The following is a 27,273-nucleotide window of genomic DNA, read 5'->3' on the forward strand; positions in this document are numbered from 1 at the left end:
GAAATTTGACATTCTTGTTCTTTAGCAAATAGAATAATTAATGCTTATTAATAAAGTTTTGTGACCGCTTAAAGCATATGAAAAAAGTTTAAAGTTTAAAAGCTTAAAGCATAAAAAGTGTTTTACACTCCCCCCCCCCCCCGCCATAACTTCCGAACTTATCATTACACAAACTGTTTTTATACCATTTTAAAATTCAAAACATCAGCTTTTCAGCAACAAAGATTTTGTACCCTGTGCAATTATTTCAATAAATTTAAACAATTTTTTATAAGAATTTCTTTTTTGCCAAGATATTAAACCTGTTTCACTGTTTAATAGTATCTGTTACTCGCACATTTTTGCTAATTTTCCCAAGTAAAGTTGCTTTTCTAACTTCTACATTTTACTTTTTTTTCTTCATAATATCAGCAACTTTTAATATACCAGTGAATTAATTTACGTTTAAATATTCTTTTAAAAATTATTGTAATTTCTTTCACTGTTTAGTTTCTTTTGTTATTGTTCCTGATTGTAAATTAAATCTTTAGGGTCGGGAAATCCCCGTTTCTATAATGGCATATACTTAATAGGATGGGTTCTATCGTGGCTATTGTTGGCCATTAAGACTCAATCTTATTTTCTTTCCACCATGTGGCCTGTTGGTAAGGTCTCGGCTTCGGAAGCGTAGGGCTTCAAGTTTGAGACTCGATTACACCGAAGAACCATCGTGTCAGCGGGCCTTGTGCACGCTAAATCCTCCGGGGCCAAACGTCCTTCCACTGGTGTGGTGCGGAAGTTTGATGAGGGTGGTTACAAATCGGGTATCATCCTTTTCATCTGACAGCGATTCAAAATTACGAGGTCCGCCCCCCAAACAGCCCTAGTGTTGCTTTATAAACGGGACATTAATATAGTTAAACTAAACTAAGCCATCCTCCGTGTTGTCATGACGATGGCCATTCAGGAATTTTTCGTTTCAGAAAACCTCTTTTGGGCAATTTTATTCTGCAAGTGATAAATAAGGCGCTTATCGATATTCGAGGAAGCAGAGCACCTTTTCGGTATTCTTTGTTAGGTGCATTTTTCTCTTAGTTATTATATTCTGATGTTGATTTTATGTTCCCTTTTCAATTGCGATAATATGTTTTAATTCAAAGCGTATGTAATATTTCAATATGTTACTTGATAAAAAAATAAACTTCGCCTTCATCATTTTTCATTTCATCTCTATTAGGGGAAATCAAAGCCAACTGAAACTTGCGCATAAACGTGGAAGGTTTCCGAGTATGTACACTGACATAGCTCTGCAAGCTTCAGAAAATTCGTAAGTCGCTCTCGAATCATTATAGTTGCTACGGAGAGACTATTTTCTTCGAACAAAGTCAGTTTGTAAAAGTATTGTTTTAACTTTATGAGCCTGGCTAGTATGAGAATTCTAGTGTTTCCGAATCCGGGATAATTTTATGTGCACGAAAACAGAATGGAATCGTCCCTTCTATATGAGCAGTAGCTCGTGAATTACCTTTCACCCCTAAATTTCAGCTATGCGCCAGAAAACGCACGAACTAGGACTTTGTCGAACGGAGCGATATAAGGCAAGTCTGGTTCACCTCAAAGAATAATTAAGCCTCTTTGTACCAGAAGAAGTATCTGTACCTGTAGTGGCCCGAGTCTCGAACTCTGAAGGCAGTAGTAGGCCAGCTTCCCGGAAGCGAGGACGGAGGCAATGGCGAAGAGGCCTTCGTGCACGAGTGTGGCATCGTAACTGTTCCAGGCTTTTCTGTCAGGTTCTGTTTTCTTGTTCACGTCTTCCTGCCACTTGTCGAACGCGGCCACGAGCCAAAATATGAAAGTACAGGTAAAGAATATTTGCATGCAGATGTCGTACCTGACGATTTGAGAATGAGGAAAGGAAAAGTAACGTATTTGTACGAGGGTACTATTAAATGTACAAAATGTCATTTGTAATTGCAATGTAAATGTTTAATTAATGTCTTATTGATAGAAAAGTTGCTTCTATAAATTTTATTTCTTATCGACTTAATTTCGTATCTGACGACTTCTTATGTAACGATAAGAAAGAGAACGCGAATGTCGAAGAGAGAATGATTACGAGTGTTCAGAAGAATATTAGTTGATATACGTAATTTAGAGTGGAAGCCAACATGAGGTAGAATGGGAATAACTTTTATCAATTTTTCACTGGTTTGTTGTGGATAAAGCATTAATAATTATTTTCTTAAAATTTATGCATATATTTTGGGTATTATTATTTATTTAGTACTTCAGTTGGGTTGATTGAGTACTTTTTTTACAATTATGTGATACACACACACAGTTGTATCACCATAAAAAAGATTAGACAATCATTAAACTAAAGCCAGTAGTAGATTTAACTCTTTGACTACTAATGGGGCACACACTTCAAACTAATCTTTTAAAATTAATTTAAAATACTTCATAGTAAAAGTAACTTTAAAGGCCGGGATAGCCTGGTTGATAGGGCAGTGACTTCGCATCCCTTAAGTTGTGAGTTCGAACCCCACCGGCCGAAGATTCTCCGTGTAAATGGTGGCTGGTGCACGTATAAATCTGTCGTAGCCACAAAGTTCTCCAAGTTGAGACAATAACACTGGCGGTACTGGATCAGAGGTGATTATTCTCTGATTCAGGTCTAAATTACGATGAGTGAATGAAATATATGAATGAAGTCCACCTTGTGAAAAGGGATTGTGAAAGGGAAAAGGGAAAAGTAGCTAAGACGCACTCTTGGCCCTTGATGGCATTACTGAAACAAGAAACGCTAAAACTCGGCTTAAAATCGCTGACTTCGTCATGGGGCTTCTCTATGACAAGTGCCATGCACAGCAACAACAACATTACAAAAGCAGCTTTGGGGGATTATTTGACCATCATGTTCCAAAATCATCCGGCAAAAATTTCTGAACAGCTTTAACTTATTCAGAATCTATTCTACTCAATTGCATAGAAAATTGTGAAAAGAAGAGCTTATAACATTCGTAGCCAAAGTTAAGCATTTTGCATCCTTAGACATTATGAGGCTCCTGTTTTAACCTTTTGAACTCGGAAAAGTAATTTGATTCAAAATTATTTATCTATTACAAGGATGTTTATTTCTCCGAAATACACACACACACGTATATATATATATATATATATATATATATATATATATATATATATATATATATATATATATATATATATATATATATATATATATATATATATATATATATATATATATATATATATATATATATATATATATATAATTGTTTTAAGTCGAATTTTTACGAAAAATTCATCTACATCTTATTATCATTCTAAAGGCATTTTTATCAAACAAAATTAAAAATAAATAAATAAAACTTCAAAATGATGCATCGTCTTGTAAGGTGCTTGAGAGGAAACATCCCAGTGCAAATAATAAGCAAGTCAATTTAATTTTACATTTCGATACATTTTTAACTTAACCAACTAATTAATAATTTCAATAAGGTAAATTTTTTATTTTAATGTTTTTGTGAAATTGCATGTCTTTATTTAACTGTTTATTATAACCCATGATTTCGCTGCATCCAAGTTTGCATATAATTATAGTTAAACAAATACTTTCTGTTTATAGTTACTGTAATAATTAAGTAAAGGTAATAAAATAATAGGAATTGATTAATTACATTTGACAAAGTATTAATATTAACTTTTTAGTTCTTAAAAATTATATATTTTAATTATCAACTAGGCCATTAACACTTTCTTAGTCAACCTGCTTGCTGCCCACTCTCTGTTTAATAGCCTTAGGCAATTGCCTGGCCAGCCTAGTCGCTTATCCACCACTGGCTGTAGTGTTGGAAACTGAACTTCAGATTTTTGAATAACGTTTCTAATCAATTCCATTTCATATGCATTCCATTCCTTCATCTTTTTTTAAATTTAAAAATATCCAGAGGATAATGATTAGTGAAATAATGATGATATAATGATGAGGATAATGATGAATGAGAGAAAGTTATGTGGATATCATTCCCCCTGTGTTTTATTTATAATTATTTTTAATGGATCCTAAAAAGTTGGCACATGCTGATGCCATTTTTAATTGATGCAGGCGAAAGCGGTCCTTACTCTGAAACAGTATTGAGAATGGGCATCCTTAGGTTGGATGTGGCGAATTCAGAACAAATCTCAGAATCTGTGATATTTTAACTTTTCTCTTGATTTAATTTTAAATAAACGTTCCCTTTTTAATGTAAAATGAATATGCTGTATCAGATATAGGTAAAACATCCATGCCTTATTCATTGCTGAAAGTTTTATTATTTCAGAGAAATAATTTATAGGATAGAAGTTTTTTTTAATCGTTTTTATTTTACAATCAAGAATGTTTTTATGAGCTTCTTTTTTGTGCTATTTTATAATAAAATGTATAGAAAAAGTCCATCAAAAATGTATAAAATAAATAAAGAAATAAAAAAGTAATTTGCAAAAAAAGCAACAAATCGCCTAACAGATCATAATTGCATTACAAAAAAATACGTTCTTATTGCATCAACAATTTTATACATATGTTCGAAGTATAATGTTATACGTATTAATTAAAATTATTTTGAATATTTAATGCATAAATAAGTGAATCATTTAAAAATATTGCAATGTGCAAATTAATTTTTATCTTGGTTGGAAAACCATTTCTAACTGTATTATAAAGTTTGAGTTATTTTCTACGTGGGGCATTTTTTATATTATCCTATTTACCACATAATTTTTAAAATGTTTTGCAGATAATATATCTTATAACTATTTATAAAACCGTATAGCATTTTTTATGCGTTTCGTTTAATGCGACACCTATCTCCAACACACACACACACACACACACACACACACACACACACACACACACACACACACACACACACACACACACACACACACACACACACACACACACACACACACACACAGGTTTGACTGTATTCTGTATCCTCTCTGTAATGTAAAGCTGGCTTTTAAGGATGAATGTTTTCTTGTAGCATAAAAGATTATATGTTTTACAAATGCTGTGCGTTTTCCAGTATTTGGTAACTAGAAAAAATTTATGTGAATATGACATCTAGATATGATGAACCGAATTTTATTCTTTCTTCTCTGAATCAGGTAGAAATCCAGAATTTTCTTGAACAGTTGAAATGTAAAAATGTTTTATATAATTTCAGAATTTAAAGAAGTTTCTTCTGCCGAATTTGAGATCACTCTTGGAAATTTAATGAAACGTATTTCCACGGAAGCATGTTCACAATAAAGAATCGGACTTGGGATAAAGAATTAAAAGATTTCTGGTATAACGTATGATCGAGGATGATAGAAATTGCTAAAAGCAGTATAGAAATTCTCACCAATTCCAAGGCGCCCTGAAAAATCTTTTGTAGCCTTCAACCCAAAACTGTCTGATGGTGGACCAGATGTGACCAAGGACAAAAATAACGACAATTCCTTCGAAACCTGGAAAAGAAAGTCTTACATTTTTACAATATTTTATATTTTCCCAGAGTGAATGGGTCCATTGGCCATATTGTCCCATTGGTCATGAAGTTCAAGACTGTTGAAATATTTACAAAATATAGTAATATCTTTCTTTCTTTGCATTTTTTATTAGCACACAATGAAGTGGTGGTGGTGGGGGAGATCGGAAGGAGGTAAGAAGAAATATTTGTGCCCCAGAGTTAGAAAATATCGTTGAGAGAGAATATCATTTATACATCAATTTTTAAAGCCAAACATGTTTACAGAACGAACAAAGTAATACCATGTCCAAGGCGATATTATCTTCGCTATGTTATAGATATCTATTTGGAATGGGGAAAAGTTTCCATTTTATGTGGGCACTATTCGTTCCCTTTATGCTACATGTAGCGCAAAAGATTTAACTCAAGCAACAAATGATTCAAGATTTGACAGGAGCCTTTAAATCTCAGTGTATTAACAAAAAATTCCTTATCCTTTGAGAAAATTCATCATCTTTCGTTTTAAGTCAAATTAATAAATAATATTTGACTCTTTAACATATCGAGAATTATGCAATTATTACAAACTTTCATTTACTCTACATATTTGATATGATACCTACAATTAATTTTTAAATTGAACCTTTTAATTAAATCAGAATTATTTATTATAAAGAAAAGTTAATTCGATAATAATTAAAGAAGCAATTTACAGAGAAAAACTGCTGGCGCAATAAAAAAAAATAAAAAAAAGAGTTTTTTCCAGAACATAAATGCAGAGTTTTAATTAATGGCCATTACCATTCCACTGTTATATCGAACGCATCCAGATTTCAATTTAGTTTTATTGTATTGTAATAGTTGGCACCATGGGTTCTACTAAGCCAAAGTGCTAAGTCACATGACCATAAGTTTGAGTAAAAAGCGAGCTGTTGGCATTTCACTCGGGGAAAAAAAAAAAAAAAGAAATAAGAGAAGAGGGTTTTTTGTTTCCGGTAACGATGAGTGTTTAATAATCTTACGCTAAGGCGGCAGTTAGTTCTGTTAGGTGCAGACATCTTGTTACGCTTCGCCCTTTGGTGCCATTTAAGTATTTTAACTTCTAACTTTAATGTAATTAACCTTTCCTGTCTTAATTGTCAATTTCCTGTTAATTTTATTTACTCTAAATAAATAAACTGTTATTTCTTTAAACGTTGCTTCTTTTCTTAATCAGTACTCCAGATACTGATCCAAATGGGATTGATTTGGATTTAGATTATTTTAATAATTTAAAATTTAGATTTTTAAAAATGTGTGACTACGTTCGGGATGAAATTTTTAAAGAAACGTTGTAAAATATTTATATTTTTGTAATTTTGAACAAAATTGATTGAAAAACATCTACGTAAGCAAAATATAACAGTTAAATGCAAAAAAGTTTTTAAAAATTGAAAATATTTTTTGGTTAAAATAAGGTATAAAGCAAAAAATTTCTAGTTTAGAAGTTTTATCAAATAATTTATTCAAAATCTTGCAGATAGTTTAGAAAATATATTACTCAGATCTTTTGCTGAAAAATAAATGGTATTCTTCTTTAAAATTTAAATATCGGTGTTCGACTACGATTTATAAATAACATAAATTATTAAATCTTTTTTCCATATTGTGAGGCATTAAAATAATTATAGAATATTTTTTAATGTATAAATTGTTTATTGCTTAGTTCAGAAACTCCAGAACATATAGAAAATTGTTATATCAAATTTGAACAAACAGTATGCATTAGAATTTAACTAGTAAGATTTTCTGTATGAAAATGCTACCAAAATTTAGAGTTTGACGAAAAAGCATATAAAGATATAAGATGGCATTAAAACATGTATTATGGAAATATAAAAATTAATGTTACTTCTCAAAGAATGAGCTTAGACGCAAAATTCAAACTGTTATAAGAAAAAGACTGTTTAGAAATTAAGAATATTGAATACAAAAATTGATATTTTCTCTGATAAAAATTGATAAATCATTTTTGTACGTATTTTCAAAATTTCTCGAGGATATTTTTGAGCTATATCGATCAAAATTAATAAGGATATTTGGGTGGATAGATTTAGTGACAAATCAAGCACTTCGTTTCCACTACTATTTCTTTCATAGAATGAATTTTTCTTGATTGTACACTTTTGGCGCTTCTAATTATATTGGCAACTTAAACTGGAAACTATTTTGATGAAAACTGGTGCATGCGAGTATTAATGGAAGGAAAAAAAAATAGATATCACTTACGTATAACTGTGTAATATTTGCTACTCCGACAAATAGACATCAAAGAAAAAAAGATCTTTTATCAAAAATCCAAGTAAATAAATTTTATATGAAAAACAATTTACAGAGGCGAAATTTCAAGACATTTCACAGAGTTAAATCATACATTTAAGACTGAATCATCAAATAGAAAAGTCAAAATTCAAACAATTTTGGGACCTCCAATATTTTTTTTGTGGTAGGTGATAATTTCAGGGACACGTAATCTTGAACTTTAATTTATAAAGGCTTTGGACACGAGTTTATTCACATTAAAAGTAGGTCTCGTTTAAATTTTAGAGCATTATTTTGTCAACAATCATAAATAATTGCCTTTAGCAAGTTTTATATTGCTTTTGCTTATCACGTATGTTTTAAATTATTGTTTTATAATTTAAAAAAAATATACCGCTTTATAATTTGAAAATATTTGATTGCGTCATTAAAATCAATTTAGATTATGTTAAAAATTATTGTAATATTTTTACTATCCCATTAAAAATTAATTTTAAATTAAAATCTTTAATTTTTTAATATGTAAGATATTGAAACCGATTTTTTGAAAATAACATTCAGTCAAATTTTTTAATATTTCAATATGTCTTAATATTTGCTATTTAAAAAAATATTATTTCAGAGATTAAATTAAAATCAATAAAAATATCTGATTTTTAGAGAGGGATAATCAGGGTGAATTTTTTATCAGGGAATATTTTGAGAGAGGAAATTGTAAAGGCTCGAAATATGCATTGCTTGCCTTATGGCCCATACAGGAATTAATCTATCCTGCAAGCATCATGCATATCGATGTGCATCATGCAGACCATTACGTCACCAGACTGACTTCCCAATAACGAAATTTTCACCAATGGGCATTGCAGACATGAGGACGAGAAACTTCCAGAAAGTACATTAAGGCTGTAGAATCGAGATATCTCCATTCCTTGGCGGGAGGAACTTCCTGCCAACAGCGTCTACCATGCCCAGTGATGGAAATTAACAATAAGTTCCTTGTATCAATGACGGTCATTCAGATTATCCCAATGTTTCCGAGAAAGAGGGTTACTCAGACTTTGTTGCCAACAACGGAATCAGTTACCTGTTCCAGGCGGTCCTTTGTTGAAATGCCCCGTATCCAGTATATTTACCATGAAGACGGAAGTCAGGAAAAGCAGGTAGGAAGCAAGACTGAGCAGGAATCTGTTGACAGGACTATGGTACTTTCCCAACTGCTTCAGCCAGGGCACAAGTAGCAGAAACAAACTGATGAAAGGCAGGAGCAGGATGCGGAAGAACACGTGAAGGATTTTTCTGAGCAGAGACCGGCGGGGCCACGAACGGAACTCGCCTAGCCAATGGCCTGTCAGCACCTGTTGCACCATGGAGTGAGCCACAAACTAAGAGATATATATTCACAATATTTATATTATTTCAATATCAATGTTTTAATATTTATATATTTGATTCAATATGAAAGAGTTTTATATTAATACACCAAGTTTTAAAAATATTTAAATATTTTTTATTAACTTTTCATTATTTTTTACATTTTTTTTCTTTGCTTTTTATTATTACTTAAATATTTCCTGAAATCTTTTTATTATGCTTGACTTAATCCTATTATTATGTCCCATTTATGAGGTGGCTTGATAAATAGATTTTAATTTTTCATAATATTTTTTAATTTTTTTTTTTTGGATTTTATGAAAATAATATTTTGGATTTAAGCATATTGCATACACTTAATGCCCATATTATTATGATCACTTGATATTTACAAGCAATTCGGCTGTAACTTCATATTATTGCCTCTATAGGAAGATATAGCTATAAAAAATGCAGTGAAGTATCAATTGCACTGTTATTTAACTCAGTTTGAATGCGATATGGTTATAAGGGCTCAAATATTGAACCAGTATAAGCATTTATGAAGTGCTCGAGAGAGCAACAATTAGTTTTTACAGAGACTGAACTACCAAGTAGAAAACAGGGTCTTAAAGTCAGGCTTGTAGTTGATGTGGATGGAGACTTTCCAGAGGTTTCCAATAAAACAGGAGAGCTACATGTTTGGCAGTGTAGTTTTTCTATTGCGACTACATTAAGTCAAATTGCGAGGAATCTTAATCAAGAAGCAACTACAAAGATATATAAATGCCTCACATTACCCTCCACAAACTGTAGAAACCGATTACTTGTGAGAAAGCCTCTACGTCCTGCTTTAAACAAGAGAAGAAGTCTCCATTTCGCAAAGGAGCACAATGATCGGACAACAGATGATTGCAAAAAGATCATGTCGAAGAATCGAATTTTCATTTACACCATGCAGATGGCAGCGTGCAAATATAAAGAAAAAGTACGAAAGCTTGGGATTTCAATAGCACTGGCATAACATTTGAAAATGGTGGAAGCAATATGATGGTTAGGGGGATGTTTTCTTAGCATTGTATTGGTCCTTTGAATATTGTAACATAACGGGTATTTAAGTGTTATCATAAAACAGGTATATCCTGTTATGTTATTGGTATGCCCTACTGGAGATGGATACTTCTTACAGGACAAAGCTCCCTGTCATATTCAAATGGTACGAAGAGCATGAGCAAAGAAATTTTACTTGGCTTCTTTGGCCCGCACAATCACAGATCTTAATTCAATCGAAAATTTGTGGTATGATATTTGAGTGGACTGAATGGCTTAGTGGTAGAATGATATGAATTGAAAGTGACAGTTTGCAAGTATCTGACTGCAGGCTAGTTGCTTAAAAATTGTTTTGTTATTTATTTACTTTCTGTTATTTCTCGTTTGTTCTAGAATGTTCTTATAATTTCTGTATCTTTCTAGATCTGAAAGATTTGAGTCATTTCGTTTTGTGGATAGAAACAGATGTAAGGTTTAGTTCCTTGAATAATGTTTAGAGATTAACGAATGTAATCTTTGACTTTAGTTAACACATGATTTATCTAGGTTAACTTCAACTATGCTACAATATGAGTAAGAAAATGAATCCTTCTTTTCAAGATGGGTAAGGTCTTAGTAATTTTAACTATCCATTTATCAAAAAAAAAAAAAAATCAAGAAAACCGAAGAATCAGTCAGTAGGCCCCAAATAGACCAATATCACAAATTTTTGTTTGAAATATAAGCTTGTAGCTTCTAGATATGTCATTAATTGTCACTTGTTTGCTCTCCCCACTGCCATTGTGCGGTTACCAAAGATATCGCAAGCTCTAACTCTGAGAGATCTTCTAGCTTCAGCAATTGGCCCGATTTTGATAATCTGTAAGTATCGCCATCCAACCAGAATGTTTTTTAATTTATTGTTAAATTAATTAAAATTTTATTTTACTGCAATAAAGTTTCATTTATGAAAGTTTGACAAATACTGTTAACCTGATTAGCGAGCAATTGATCTCCAAACGGGGTTAGCAATTACGATGAAAATAATAAGCATACTCTTGCCCTAATCATAACCATACATTACCTATCTGATAGATCTCGCAGTATAGGCGAAAAATGGCTCGTATGCCAATAAACCCAGCCCTGAAAGAGTTTTAGCTATGAATGCGCATTTTTTGTTAAGTTGGTTATTTTCAGGAGATTCCAGAAAGCCATGGAACTACTTCAACTTACCTCTTTCTGCTTGTAGTCGAGTGCAAGTTGAAGTCTCGGGTAATCTGTTTTCTGAGACTGAAAATCAAATCCGTTGGGTAACTTCAACAACAGCTCAACTTCTGCAGTGTTGCGGCATTGATTTAACACTTCAACGGTGAAGCCGCGCACTTCATCACCCAGCTCCCCGTATTCTGCCTAGGAAGAGAGGCATGGAAAAATAAAATGATTCATTTTTCGTTGAAATAGAAAGAATTTATAACCAATTTGGAGTCAATATGCATTTTCAGTTCAACAAAATTCATACATATAATATAAAATAGAAAATACATATGTTTGTCTGTAAGTCGCAAGAATTCATTCTAATCGGCGACCTGGAGTATAGATATAAGGAAAAAAAGACACTGAGAGCAAAGAGTCATTTAGATTGTGGGACAGCATAACAGCTCAGAAATTCAGAATACATCATACCATCACTGTGCTTAGAGATTTTATAAAGGTCAGACACATCCACGATTCACAAAAATTCATCTTTCAGATTCGTTACAGGAATTGCAATATGTTTGATCATTGGCTCTAGTCTTCTGTATTTCGCTTGGAAATCAGGATAATATCGTTTATTGCACGCGATACAGTTTTTCAATTTCGTTAAAATGCGTTACACAGTGTACAAGACTGGTACATTGTACTTCATGCAATTTTTCATACAACAAAAATTATGGGTATTTCAATAGCATTGTGTTAGCTTTCTCCATGCAACAAAAAATCAGGTTTCATAGGGAAACATTTAAATTTTACTTCCCTGAAAATAGGGTTCTTGTGAAGAAACCATGGAATTAAATCATTGCTGTCCTTTTTGAAAAAAGGTTATTGTCTTTGAGTGTTTAAGCAAGAAGAAAACTCGCATTCACTTACTCTGAACTCTTTGTCCATGAGTGCGCTTTCGAATAACTCAGCGTCCAGCAAGAAACAGTAAAGTATCGGATCATCAGTCACTTGGCAGATATAGGAAGGATTGCTGATGGCTCGATACGCATTCAGCCGTATTCGGGAGAGAGCAGAACCATGCTCACGGAGCAATCCTTTACATTTAGGACACAGACCTGCATTGATATACGTGGACATTAGATTTGCAATTTTAAGAAATCGCAAAAACTTTTATGTTCCAAGTGGTTTTGTAGTACCATCCTATCTTGAAACTATTATCTATATAATATGATATTATGTTTTATTTGTTTAGAAAGAAAAAATTATCCAAGAACACTTGGTACTCAAACAAACCAATATTTTTTAGTCATTTTGAATCCAATGAAATTGAATTAATATTTTATTATATATTTAATAGTTAATATTGTTACAAATCTGCACGGTTATTCAATCCCTGGAAAGACCGTTTTGTGGTGAGCTCTGTTGGATGCTAATCGGATGCCGAATCAGTGATCCTAGAGCTTGGTGACAAACTTGGCAAGCATTTGGCGACTTGGCAGCGAATTCGGAGATTTTGTGACAAAATAGATGATAATGGAATCTTCCAGAAATTTGGTAATAGAGCCAATAGAAACCGAGATATGCCTGATTGTTCCAGAACCTTCTCTGCCCAGCTCCGCGAACTATAAAAGGCCGACAGTCTAAGCTGAAGACAATCCTGTACAGAGTCGTGTACAGAATCGTGGAAAGAATGCCCGAGAAGTATAGAGGGGCAAAGCGAAACAACGGCTGAATAGTTGGATCAGTCCAGCAAAGCTCAGGTGTTGAGTGGAGCTCAAGCGATTGCTGAATTGAGCTGTGGGCTGAGACCTGGAATTTATTGTATAAGCAGCATCGAGTCGTGTGAGGCGAACCCTGTTGTGAAGTAGTGAGTCGACAATTGAATACAGCTAAAGCGAGGAGACAGTGGAGAATTGCAGACATTTAGAAAGACCGTAGAGACTAGCTACCAAGACTCTCATCTCCTACTGAATTTTGTCTGGCTGCTTTGTGTGCTGTGGTTGTTATTACTATCGATTACTATTTGTGGGCTACTGTTTGTTGTAGTGTGCTACTGTGTATTACGTGTGTTTGCCTCGGCTGTATATTTGTTGTCTGTGTATTCGTTTCGTGTAGAGTTAAAGTAAAGTTCATTTCGTGTAAAGTTATACCCACTAATGAGTTCTTAAGCGAATTAGATGTGACGCTTATTTGGCCATTGGCGGGAAAGAGTATCCATCGCGTACTAAAGTATCCATGATCAAGTGTTTAGAAAAAATGGGGTAAAAATTAGTAAGAAAAAAATATTTAATACAAATTAGGCATGAATAATTTTCAGCAGACGGCATTCTCATTCTGTGTAATTACTATTCCATGGATTTTGCCTGTTAAATTCAACAAATAAGAACGGACTAAACGGACTCTTGACTAAAATGGCAATAAAGCATTAGCCTGTTATTGGTGAACACTATTCTACAAAGGGCTAATGTAATTTCAAAATAGTAGCATATTCTTTTGCTTTATTCAATTTACTTTTAACTTCATAGGATATTAACACATTGCGTACGGCTCTCTGCGCGCTCCCAGGGCCCGTACATTTTTGAACGCTCTAAAAGCATATTGGCAAGCAATAGGACGCAAATACGCACATTCTTAATTTGCATTTGGTATTATATTTACATAAAGCATTCTTAAATATTTCTATATATTTTAAATATGCATTTACATACGTTTTTTTACATTTTAACTACTATTTATTTCACTGCCTTGAATAATGCTTTAGAGTGTGATATTTGGTAAAGCATATTCCCTTGTGCAATGGTGATGGGCACTACTTGCAGCAGTATATTGTTTCAAGACATTAAGGACAGGTGACGAATTTTCTCGTGTTTCGCGTCTCATCTTTTACGGATCACTCATGAGTTTTCTCGTGTTGCGTGTCCCGTCTGTTAATGCTTCATAAATAGCAAAATTATTAGGATTTTAGAACGTACTAGTCTTCCCAAAAACGGGCTGTCCCAGGTGTATGTCTTACAGATTTCTTTGTGGTCCTTAATGTATTAAATATTTGCTTCTGCCTTGGTTATACCTCGATTTAACCGAATAAGTATGAAAACGAGATATCTCGTGACCCGGCTACAACGTTTGGTCGGCTGAAAACGAGAAATCTTGTGACCCGGATATGTTAAAATACGAGATAGGGATTCTTATTAGCGGGTTGTTAGATGAGACTTTAGATATGGTAGCTAGAGAAGAACAGCAGTAGCTAGAGTAGTATGAATAAAAGTACACAATTTGTTCACTTACAGGTAGGCACGTGTGGTTTGTCCAGCTTGTGACCTCTTCCGAGTAGCATGCGTACCATTTTGTAGTCTCCGTTCTGAGCTGCTAGGGCCAGAGGAGTAATGTCAGGTGAGTAGTCTGTGCTTTCTGTGCTGCCCAACATTTCGCGTCCTGGTTGCACAACACTGAAAAAAAGATAATAAAAGCAATAAAAAATTAAGGCTGAAACTAGTTTGTGAGGAGTGAGACATAATAATCCCTACGTAACGTGAACATTGTGGAAGGTGAAACTTTTCATAATGGCTCTAAAAACCTAATAGAAGCCGAAGTGCAATAACTTGAATATGGAGGAATTTTTTGAAACTCGTCTACATTCAAATTCTAAAATGAAATATAAGTAATTTATTCCATCATGTATTTTACTTTAGTTCCATTAATGTCCTGTTTTAAAATAACACGAATTATATTTTAAGGGGAGGGGGGGGGGTTGTAATCTTGGACCTGTGGTCAAATGTCGTGAATGATATCTTTGGAAGTATTCCATTCTAAACTTATGAATAACATCAGAGGAAGGACTTTATTCTTGTGTTTAGGACAGCATTATTAATTGAATGAATGCAATTTTAAATTAATCATTCATTAAGAAGATGTCCTCCAACGTTTTATTTGAAAGTTCATATAAAAAGTTTTATTTATTTCTGTTATTTCAAAATTCTTAATCATATTAATACTGATGGAAACTGGCTTTGATGTATTTTTGAAGTGAATTAATAATTTCATTTCCCTTTCATATAACTACTACTCTTACTTCATATTACCCTATTTGAGTAAAATGGTCTGTTTTTTCTTTTCAAAATTCATTTGAAATCAGATTATAATTTCTACTATTCATGTTCATAAAAGAAATCCGAAGTAGACTCAACTCACTTCATTACATCCAGTACTGCTGTCGCGAATTCGACGTTGCCCGTAGCAACTGCTTGCAGCGCCGCATCCTTTACTTCGATGTCCGGGCGCCCTAGAAGCATTTTCACCATGGGTTCATTCTCCTTCTTGAGGGCAATGTGGAGGGCGCTCATCCCCTTGTAATTGGTGCAATTCAGGTTCAGAGTCTTGTGCTCCTGCCGTTGAGGAAAGAATTTTCTTCACATTTATTTTGAAATGAAATTTTGATGTGACAAGCTAACATACATTCAGGGGAGTTTACCATATTATGACAATATAACCGCACAGACTACTCCATCTCGCCTAATTAAAAGATTCGGATCAAATTTGAATGACTGGACAGCATTGCCGGAAACTAAAGGCGATCACCGGCCACGGTACAACCCTTCCCGTTGGAAGCACGTCTCGTCATCAGAAAAAGGTAGCCGATCCTCACCATTTATGTATCCACCAGGGTGGCAAGAACCAACCATCATACCGGAAGCTTCTCATCCTCATTTCTGAGGTATCATCCAGGTGGGAATTTACGACAGTATAAAACCTTAGGAGGCATCTTTCTTTCCTGTAAATCTGAACTGTAAGATTTTCCCCCTACTTTTTTTATAAATTTGAAAATAGGTAAAAATAATAATAAACTTCGAACTCGAAGGGAAAAAAATGTATCACGGATTGGGAGCTTCTTGGATACATTTTTATAATTTTTAAAAGACTTCTTTATTGTTTATTTTTTAATGTAATCCACCTATACAGAATTTTTTACTTTACTATAAATAGAGCGAAAATAAAAATGAATCGAAAAAAAAAGGATTTAAAAAGTTAATTTAATTAGGACTCAAGAACAGGGTATAAGAAATAAATTATATTAGATTTTCCTATTTATTTTCTTATTATGCTTCTATTCAGTTGAAAAGGGGGAAGAAAAGAAAGAAAATTCTTGTTCTCCCTCTGGGGGCATCTCGCAATGAGGATGAGAAGCTTCCGGCATGGCGATTGGTTCTCGCCACCCTGGAGGGTAAGCGAAAAGTTGGGGGTCTGGCTCCTCCCATCGATGACGGAACGTACTTCCTTAAGGAAATGTTGTACCGTGGCTGGTGATGATCCTTAGGACTCAGTCGCAGTGCCCGCCAGTGTTGCTGTAGCGGCGACCCGGTCTTTTAGTTTTTTTTTTTTCCATGTGCCTTCGATTGGGTCGGAGAGTCAGTGATATGATTTAAATTCTTATTCTCTTTTGAGGTTCTTTGTAATAATGCCTAGACCATATGTTCCGCATACCCCACATATTAATATTTTCACAAAGCGTAGTGTCTTAATGCTTTTCAGAAACAATAAATTTGTTCAGTATCAGACAAATAACAGATACGTTACTTGAAATGTATTTAAATATTTTGAAGTTCTAACATCACCGCCGCTATATAGTTCGTCAAAGAATGAATGGAATACCTTTTCTAATGTTTTGAGAGTAACTGAAAATACACAAATTAATTTTGCTTGGAGTCATTCAAAACGAAAACTTACATTGAGGAAACTCTGTACTGCATTCACGCTTCCAGATTCGACGAGTTCAAAGAACCTTTCCTCGTCCAGGTTTAGCCTCGCCAAGGGCAGGCTTACCCTTCGTTCTTCCAACACTTCGATGGTGGAACCTCGCCGAGCACCCTTCTTTAACTGTTTGCTCGGCGCGGTAGAAGTAGCCGAAGCCATGCCTCTTCTAAGAAAAAAGAATAAGGTTAATGATTACGATTGTCTTAAAAATAAGAAAAAAAATTTAATACCATCCCTTTTTTTGTGAAGAAAATTGTTAGTAGCTGAGCTCAGATATGGACAACGGAGACAAATTCTTTGTGTTGTTTTGATTCAATAAAAATCTAAGCAAAAATAATTTACTTTTATCGTTTTTTTTACAACAGATATTTAAGTGATATATCCTGGTTGGTAGGATGTTGGATTTGCATCTCTTTGGTCATGAGTCCAAACCCCGCCGGCCGAAGACCCTCCGTGAATATGGTGGCTGGTGCACGTATAAATCTTTCGTAACCGCAAAATCCACCAAGTTGAGATAATGTCGCTGGGGGGTACTGGATCAGTTCTCCCAGCGACACTGGTTTATTGATCGTTCCCTGATTCAGGTCTAAATTATGATTTGAGTGAATGAAATGTATGAATGAAGTCCGGCCCTTGAAAAGGGATGTAACGCATGAGTAGCTAAGACGTTTTGTTCGTCCTAGATGATGCTACTGAAACAAGAGATGCTAAAACTCGGCTTAAAATCGCTGACTTCGTCAGAAGGGTTGTCTATGACAAGTGCCTTAAGCAACAGCAATAAAGACGAACATAGATTTTGCATCACAAGATCCTCTTCCTCCTTGTTTGTCTTTTTGCTACAACGGATATCACAGTAAAAAGGAATATATATATATATATATATATATATATATATATATATATATAGATATTTGACAAATCAATCTCATTGCAGAGTATATTTACAGAAGATCTGATAATTTTATTTATTGCTTCATTTTCTTATTTTATTGTAAAATCATGTGAAGGAGGGGAAGATTTCTTACTAAAGATGAGAATAGGAATACACAGAATCAATGAGTTGTGATTATGGGAAGCACTTCTTACTAAACACTTTTATTTAACTTACTTTATTTCACTCTTACAAAGATCAAATTTTGTAATAGTTTTTTTTTTTTTGTCATTTACTTTCTTGTGTGCTAGAGATTTGAAATTTTAGAAGTTTGACGTTTGTTCGATGAAGATGCAATATTTTAATATTTTCATAACTGAATTATCAATTAGTCATTGATAAATTAAGTTTTTATTGCGTCCCACACAGGGGCTGAGTTTCGAATTGGCAGACAAATCAGCTGCTCAGAGCTCTAGGTTAAAAGAGGATAGTAAGGATATCAATGAAAAGATTTAACTTTAATAGTTGCTAAATAAATGAGTTTTTAAAAATGCAACTTCTATGAACTATAAAATCTTAGGATAATATTTATACTTTATCACGTATATTACTCGCCAGGTCCCTACCTTTCTCACTATGTTCACGCAATGATCGTAATATTAATAAACTCGGAGCTTGTTGTAATTTCTTGATCCTGACTGATCAAATAAGAGAGTAGCGTAGCAAAGCAATTCTTTTATTTACAGCCTTATATATATATACAAAAAACGATTTGTTCTCATCTTGGTAAATATTATCAACAAAATTCTTACAACAGTTGAAAGATTATTCATGAAATATTTCCTCGATCAAATTGGAGAATAGACACCAAAAAGACACTAATAGGCTGTTAGCTCAAAAAGACTACTCCAGTGACCGCTCCAGAAATCCACCGATCTTTATTGGGTGGATACTAACACAGAAACCTGAATCACACGGTGCTTCTCACAAAATCAGAAACAACTTTTTCGTACACCGATGTCTCTCCGAATTCTCCTTCGACGCCTCTCACTGCTCTCCTCTCCTCTCTCTTCTCTCAAAACCAAAATACACCATTTTATTTTCGCCAGATTTTGCCTTTGATTTTATCATTGGTGAACTTGAATTCCCTATCACCCAATAGCTGCCCAGCAATACTTCCTCAATGTCTTCAGTCGATCGTGGGAATGTCTGTTTAGGATCCATCTTTGCAGCTGATCCTTCCTGAATATATGTTAATTATCATCAATTTACAGCTAAAACCGGCTGAAGTCCACCGGAGTTCGACACTTAATGACAACGGTTCTGTGATTGATAATTTCTTCAACATCTGTGGCTCTTCACCTGGATACAACAAATGACAAGGCAAAAAGACTCTATTAGTAAAAAGGATCCACATCTGGCGGTCCATAGACACTTAATTATGTGTTGGAAAACGGGTGACGTTACATCTGACCGGAATGCCAATTACCAAGTGAGGAAAAAGGGGAAAGGTTACACTCTGTTTCAATAATATTGCTTTGAGATATGGGTGTCAAGCAGTCTAGAGAAAGGACAAATAAATAAAAACTAATGCATTTTCACAAAGAATAAAAATGATTTACCTAAAATAAATCATCAATATGTTAAAAATGAATGCGGAATGTGAAGCTAAATTGACCAATTTATTAAAAGAGGGTCTTCATGATCTGCACTGCTTAACGCAGCATAATATCTAAATCCACAGCTGATACCAATGTGCCATCTGCTAATAAGTGGAGATATCATTCAGCTGAAGATTCACCAATGGAAGTGTTTTCTCTGAAATTTTTGATAAAGTATCACAATATAAACCTCCTTTTGTACTTCATAATACAATGGACGAAGCTGAATATGGATTTGGATTGTATTCCTTTCTACCTGTTGGATCGAAACTTGATTAAAATCTGCAATGTTGGTAATAAGACTTCATACTAAATTTCATTCTTTTAATCCATTGCGTTTTCGAATTATCGCGTTCACACTCTTGCAAATATAAGGAAAGAAAGAACGGTCAATCCTTCGACATATTATGTCCGAAATCATATGCAAATATCTAATTCTAATAAAAATTCCATAGGTATGATTTCAACCACGCATTTCTTTGAATGTTTCAGTTATTGGGCTTGTTTGGGTATGTTCGGACTAATAGATAAACTTCGGATACACGAATTTCCCCCAAAATTTGATAAAAATAAACAAATTTGGTGAACTAACCAAATTTCTCGATTTTATTCATTATGTTTTTTTTAGTTATCGTTTACATGCATATATTTAGAGCGATGGACCGTCAATCGTTTGACGGATCGCTTTTGAAACAGATATACAATTCTAATGATAGATTCATATACTCGATTTCATTATTTGGCCATTTGCAATTTTGAGTTATAGTATTCGTATGGATATGGATAGATGAACAGACAGACTGCGCATAAACGGATTTCCTTCAAAATTTGATAGAAATCAGTAAATTTGGCGAACAAAACAAATTTTTTGCATGTAACTCGTTTTGTCTTTGGGTTCTCATGTTTGCAAAATGGTAGACATAATTTCTAAAATATCTTTTTTTTCAGTCCAGGAAGGTCTGAAACGCAGATTCATCAAAATGTCATGGCAAAGTCTTTTGATGATTAGAATTTTTTTCGAATAATTTCTTATAACCAGAGAGTGTGGTCACCCCAAAACTTTCCTGTATATTCTCTAATACACTTGTCATACCAGAGAACGTCTTGCAGGACATCAGCGAACAATAGTTACGAAATATTGACTTTTGGCTCAAATTTAGTATTTTTGCTGAATCTAACGTGTCCTCCTTGGCGAATTATTTGGCGATTAATCGATGGCATGTGTTAAAAGTAACCAAAAATCAAATTCTGTTTTAGACACGTTTTTCGCAACCGTCTGAAAATAAATTTGACACAAAAATGCACTTGTAGTCGCAAAATCACATCCCAAATTTGATTTATTTAAGCCAACCGTTAGAACACCAAACGAATTACGAGAACTGCGAAGGATTCCATTGCAGCTGTCTTTTAGAGTGAGAATGCAGACGATTTTTTAAAGCGCATATTGACAATTTAAAATTGCAAAAGAATAAATATTTTTTGTTCGTATTCACATTAAAAAAAGAAAGAAGAAAATAACTCTTAATTATAAGCTTAACTTTCTTTATTTCATAAACTTTTAATTATAATAAAGTACAAAATTAAAATCTTTAATCGATATTTTTTTAATATTTTTAATTTAACATTTTTTATAATATAGTTGTAGTTCATGTACAACTCAACCATTGCAAAAAGTAGTAAACAAAACATCATTAGGGTTGCTAGAAGAGCGTACCGATGGGTTGCCATATTGGCGACAAACTCGGGGGCACACTATTCTTCACTTTATCCTACTTTTGTTTACATCTCCAATAAAAGAAAATGGATATTTAATAAAGCAGTTGTTTCTGTTGAAGTAACAAGAATCGGAACTGAAACCACGAATTTTAGTTTCCTTGATATCCAGCTCCTAAAAAATATCTGTGAGAAAAAGAGCAAACTTCTTTGGGTGAGAAAAAGTGAGAGACGCAGGTATCACTTGGCTGCAGGTATCAGTCAATTATAGTTCTTTTTTGTAGTCTATTTTATTCGATTATGGTCAAATTTTGGTTTCAATCGGTTGGAAGAAACGCGTCCAAAATGCATATTTGATTTTCTGGCACTTGTGTGTTAACTTATGCTAGCGATTAATCACAGAGTCACCACAGATCGCACGCTCGATTCACCCAAACGTCGATATTTTATAATTGTTATTCACCAGTTTCATGCATTTAATACATAAATAACGGTTTTCTTTAAAGTATTTTGAAGTATACAACTCTCCTATGTATGACTTTAAAATTAAAAATCTGAACGCTCATGGCATTCACGACCTTTTCCAATGTCCACAATGGGTGAACCGGAGTTTAACCCCCTTCTTCGCCAAGTTGTGATAACAGGCCAAAGCTGGCAACCCCCAGACTGGAAAACCTATTACTTTTAGCCTTTATTATGAGCTATGACTGGATATCTGCAACCTCGCCTTTGAACATTTCGCAAAACACGGCACAAGACCGTTGTTGGCGAGTTGGCGGCTTTTGAAAATTGCGCCAAGCAGGGGGTTAAACTCAGATCGTACCTCCACAATTTTATAGCGGATGGTAACATTTTATTAGAGAGTATGGGAGAAGGTTTTTAGGAGGGTGTAAAAGAATCTTATGAGAAGTTTCTTGTTCCTCATATTTATTCTGCTTCGTTCTCTTGAGATGGTGATCAATACTTATAGAAATTATGCATTAAAGGCATGCTAATAATAGAAACTAAAGAGAGAGGTCTTTATTTTAATTTGACTTAAATATCTCTAGATTTTTCAATATCACTTTAAAAAGGAAGAAAAATATTTTAGGATACTTTGATGTACAAAAATATATTTTCTTACCTTATTTATTCTTATTTATTCAATTTTTTATTAAATTTTTGCTGCTCCAAATAGCAATTTAAAGATTTCATTTCTGTTGATATGCATGAAAATTATCAAAGAAATATCTCTTCCAGCTCGTTTTAATAGTCATTTTATAAATGAATTTAAAAATAAATAACAACGTCTTTAAAATTCAACGATGCCAACATCTTTCTTCACAATAGTTCTACTTTGTTTTCCACAAGCGTGATGCAGTTGCAGTGGATAGCAGGTGAAAAATAAATATAAAAACATTAAATTAATCAATTTTAATCATAAAATGTGCGCTAAAAATCAGCAGATCTACTGGCATATAAAAATTATACACAAGGAAAAATATCTCTGTCTAAATAATTCCGCTTTCACACTCGGTCAATTATTAGGCAGCGCAGGCGTAGAAAGGCTGAAAATCGATGGCAAGTAATTGTCCCGACGGAACAACACCACGCCTCTGTGTTGTATTTTTTTTTTTTTTACTGCGCATGCGTTTGTAGAATTTGGCGGGTTTTTTTTGGCGTGAAAAAGTTAATCACTTATCATAGATTAATTCCGACATTTCTTACTTTTTGTTCTTTCTGATGCAAGGAAGTTTTTTTCCCATTTCATATGCCATTTCTTTTCTATATTCCAAATTTAGGTATATTAACATTTTTTTTTAATATTATACCATGTTTCTTTGTGTAAACATTTATCATTTTAAAACGATAAGCAGTCAAAAGAAAATTTCGGGGACGCCAAAAACGGCAGTTTATAGACAAGCATGGAATGCCTTAATCTATGTTATGAAATTGTGGCAAACATAAATCAGTCCCTTTCTGATTTATGTTATCAAAAATAAACCCGGCATATACGCAATTTCATACATTCCATATCTCGTGCCATAATTTTATATTAAGTGTTCAAATTTGTTTCCGTCGTTTTTTTCCCGCCAAAATAGTAGGCTCCATTCTTAAAAAGTGATTCTTGATTCATGTTTCAAAGTACTGTCCATCGCTAGTTGCTACTTTTCTCCATCTTTTTGACAATTGTCGGATGCCATCTCGGAAAACTGATGCATCTGTTGAAGTAATGCATAAAACGTCCCATTTCTGGACTTTTTCATAAAAATGGAAATGTCATGATATGAGCTATCGATTGAAATAAATGGTATTCGGAAGAAACAACTTCTGGCATCTACGACAGCTGGGGTAAGACCTTCCATTTTACCATTTCCAAGTATATCTTGACCGGTCTTGAGACACGTGGCAGAGCATTGTCATGCCGGAAAATACATATCTTTATCTTGCCCTTTGTGTTTTTCGGTACTGTCGCCATTTATCATGCAATGTTCGGTTGAACTGCATCAATTGCATTCGATACTGATCCCATTTGATTTTTTCACTTCATTTCACCAGTTCATAATATATCACATCGAATTGACCTACCAAAAGCAGAGTACAACGTTGGTTCCCTTGAACATTCGTTCTGGCAGTCAACCGGAGGCAAGTTCGGACATTCCTCATGATTTTTTGAGGTTGGGATTATAGTAATAAACCCAGTTTTTGTCGCTGGTCACAATGCGATGTAAAAAAAAAAAAAAAAAAAAAAAAAACTATGATTATGTCTTTGGACGACACAACACAAAACCGCTTCATGCCCCTGCAACTACAACCTACTTGTTATTTATAATGAGTATAAAGTGGGAGAGACATCGAAAGACGCTTTTTTTTCTATCCATCGCTGTGATTATCGCTCAAATTGTTCGACGTCTGACATTTATTGATTAAAATTTGGTAAGGGGATTTTATTATTGGATAAAAAAAGTCGAGAGAAATGATCTGTTAGAAATTCAAATGGGAAATGGCCCTGATTTATTAAGAAAACTATCAAAGTTAAACAGAAAATTTATGCTGATGTACATAAAATCTACATAAACAAACTTGCAGTTTGTTTGTAATTACAAATTTCAAGGAAATAATAATAATAAAATTATTAACAAGAAAAGGCTGCTAGAAAGGAGGACAGTAATAATAAAAAAGAACAGCATAAATAAGGAAAATACAAATAAGTGTTATGTAAAACACCAAAATAATAGAAAATAAATATATATGGATATACTAATTCTCTTATAAAGTGTTCTTTAAATCTGAACAGAATTTGATTTTCTTCCGGATGACGAATCATTCTCTGAATTTTTATTCTGGATTCTTGCGAAAAGGTAACACTACAAAACCAAACTTGTTCTAGCTCAGATGTTGGCTTGGTTATGTGAAAAGAAGAAGTCAGGATACATTCTGTTGCGTAGTGGATCGCAGTGGCATCAAGATTTTCGCAAGGACAGAACGTATTTGGGATCAGATTAAAACGGCATAGATATGAGAGAAATGGCCCATGGAATGTAAAGAAAAGAATATCTTCCCTTTTCTAGTTACTTAATTTGCCTCTGGAGCAACTGTTCACAAGCAAAAAAACACGTCTCGGCTTCAACTGGTACGGAACAAAAATTCCTTGCTTCTGAATCATTCCCATGGATTTGAGGTATTTTGAAATGGCGTTTAGAATCACAATCAATGATACTGCCGATTCGTCCTGCATTTGGCTTGAGTTCTTCAACAAGTAATGCCTCCAGTTCGAAATCTTTGAAAAATGCCTCTCTTCTACTGCATGCCTTTCCTCGAGGTCAAAATCCCCACTCTTGAAGCTTTAGAACGAGTCATGACATGCTCTTCAATCCAGAGTAGATTCATCGTAAGTACTTGAGAGCATTCAATGCACCTCAGTCATAGTTTTCGCCAAATGGAAGCGGAAAATGAAAACTTTTCGCAATTGATGAAAATTTGGCTCAAAAACTTATTCTTCTATGGAGAATAAATTTATGATGCTGTAACATTCCCCGTTTCCCAGTATTGATAAGTCATTTACAGCCAGCTGTGTCGTCGCTGTTACTTACTAAACTCCTCAAGATAGCCAGATGGTGGATCTTTTCACCTGGGTGGTCTCGCATCTGTTCATTAGCGACTCCAGTGAAAGATCACATGGGGAATTCCACGTCCAAGAGATATTGAGAGTACCTTCAAAGAGAAAGGGGTGTACAAACATCTGGATGCTAAATGTTTCTCATTGTGAAAGGACTAGGGTAACTCCGTGTTCTAGTCAGTTATGAAAGGTGCATCACACAAAGGACCTTCCCACGACGGACTGGCGCCGCTGAAAGAGCATATTGCTGAACCCCGACTGGCCGAAAGAGAGCTCAAATGACCAATGTAAATTAAAAGGGGAGATTATCGCCGAAATAAAGTGTGTAGATTTTTTTAGGAGAGGAGAAGAAACGAATTGGAGGCAGACTGTTGGACTAAGCCCACGAGTTCGGAGTCCGGGCAACTACCCCTGAAGTTGTTTTGTTGACTAACAACCTGTGAGTTCCCTGTGGTGGTGTTTCTTCGTATTAATGGAGAACTGATTTTCAAGAAAACCTTCTACTTCGACTGTTGTGTCTCCTACTACAGGTGTAAAAAACTATTTATTTTACCAAGAATAGAACAAGTTGTTCTTTTGTATATATAGGGCTGTAAAATAAAGAATTGTCTGGATATTCTGCTTCGTTATTTGATCAGTCTAGATTAAGACATTACAATGCAAATGCAAATTCATTAATATGGTGCTGTCATTATGTTCAAACTTACTGTGTAACATTTTTGATCTGCCTGGGGCCACGATGGTTTGGTGGTAAGGTATCAGCCTCAGAACCGGAGGGTTTCAGCTTCAAGACCCGATTCCACCGAAGAACCGTCGTGTAAGCAGGTCTGGTGCACGTTAAATCCATCGAAGCCAAACGTTCTCCCGCTGGTGTGATATGGAAGTATGGAGAGGGAAGTGCCCGCTCCTCATCTGACCGAGATTCAAAATGACGAGGTCTATCCTAATATAGCCCTAGTGTTGTTTTAAAACGGAACGTTAATATAACTAAACTAAACTTGATCTACCTATTTCAAACAATACTTACTTCTGCAACAATTTATTAAAAAAGACAGAAATAAAGTTGTACTCTTAATACATAATCGAAAGTGCATGAAACACAATAATATTTGCGATACTGCAATAATGATCAATTCAATCCTATATGCTGTGAAAAAATAGACGATCATCGTAATCTGAGATGTTTGATATACAACAAGTCTTGAATTTTAAAAAGTAATCTCTCAAGTGCTTTGACATACGTACACTGTAACCTTTTCGTAATCAGGGAATAACAACCTTTGTTGCTATATATCCTATAATTTTTGCATTTAAGTTACTTTTTAAAGTTTTATTTGCAAAACAAATATCAGAGGTGCTAATTTAATATACCAAAATCTATGATATGATTTATATGATATGCGTGCCAAATCGTCAAATATTGCGCATTTTATATTAGGAATCAACGAGAGTGGCCTCTCCCCAAACTTTTTCAATACCCACTCCTACCCCATTCCTACCTCAAAAAGTGTGGATTCCGGGTAATATATGAGGTGTATGAGGGTTGTACGTTTTGTATCATAGTAAAGAAAACTATTACTTGTGTATGATAAGTCGCTCTTCAAGGATGACCAATTGTAATAAAGTCTTTTATTGTGCGATCTTAGACGATTTTCTAATTATTAAGTGTTGGGCTGCAGATTACAAATATGAGAAAGTCGCTTATATATTTTTTTGATGTCTTTTTTTCCTGATCGATCCAAGTAAAAATTTGGCTCAAAACAGGCACAAGATCTCAAACCAAGTTATATATAT

At 34.1% G+C, this 27,273-nt stretch overlaps 1 protein-coding gene across 1 annotated transcript in view; it reads right to left on the bottom strand.

The window, feature by feature from the left end:
* LOC129980731 (short transient receptor potential channel 4-like) overlaps window positions 1–19,230 on the bottom strand; it is a 36,427-nt gene extending 17,197 nt beyond the window's left edge. Inside the window, exons 1-9 of the mRNA XM_056091112.1 lie at window positions 19,058–19,230; window positions 17,109–17,301; window positions 15,576–15,769; window positions 14,673–14,833; window positions 12,315–12,502; window positions 11,421–11,597; window positions 8,893–9,190; window positions 5,400–5,505; window positions 1,639–1,870 (exon numbers count right to left, since the gene is read on the bottom strand). Coding sequence (XP_055947087.1) covers window positions 1,639–1,870; window positions 5,400–5,505; window positions 8,893–9,190; window positions 11,421–11,597; window positions 12,315–12,502; window positions 14,673–14,833; window positions 15,576–15,769; window positions 17,109–17,301; window positions 19,058–19,230 — 1,722 coding nt within the window. The remainder of the gene's footprint in view (window positions 1–1,638; window positions 1,871–5,399; window positions 5,506–8,892; window positions 9,191–11,420; window positions 11,598–12,314; window positions 12,503–14,672; window positions 14,834–15,575; window positions 15,770–17,108; window positions 17,302–19,057) is intronic.
* Window positions 19,231–27,273: the final 8,043 nt, after the last annotated feature.

This window comes from Argiope bruennichi, chromosome 8 (assembly GCF_947563725.1).
Source record: "Argiope bruennichi chromosome 8, qqArgBrue1.1, whole genome shotgun sequence".
Lineage (NCBI taxonomy): Eukaryota > Metazoa > Arthropoda > Arachnida > Araneae > Araneidae > Argiope > Argiope bruennichi.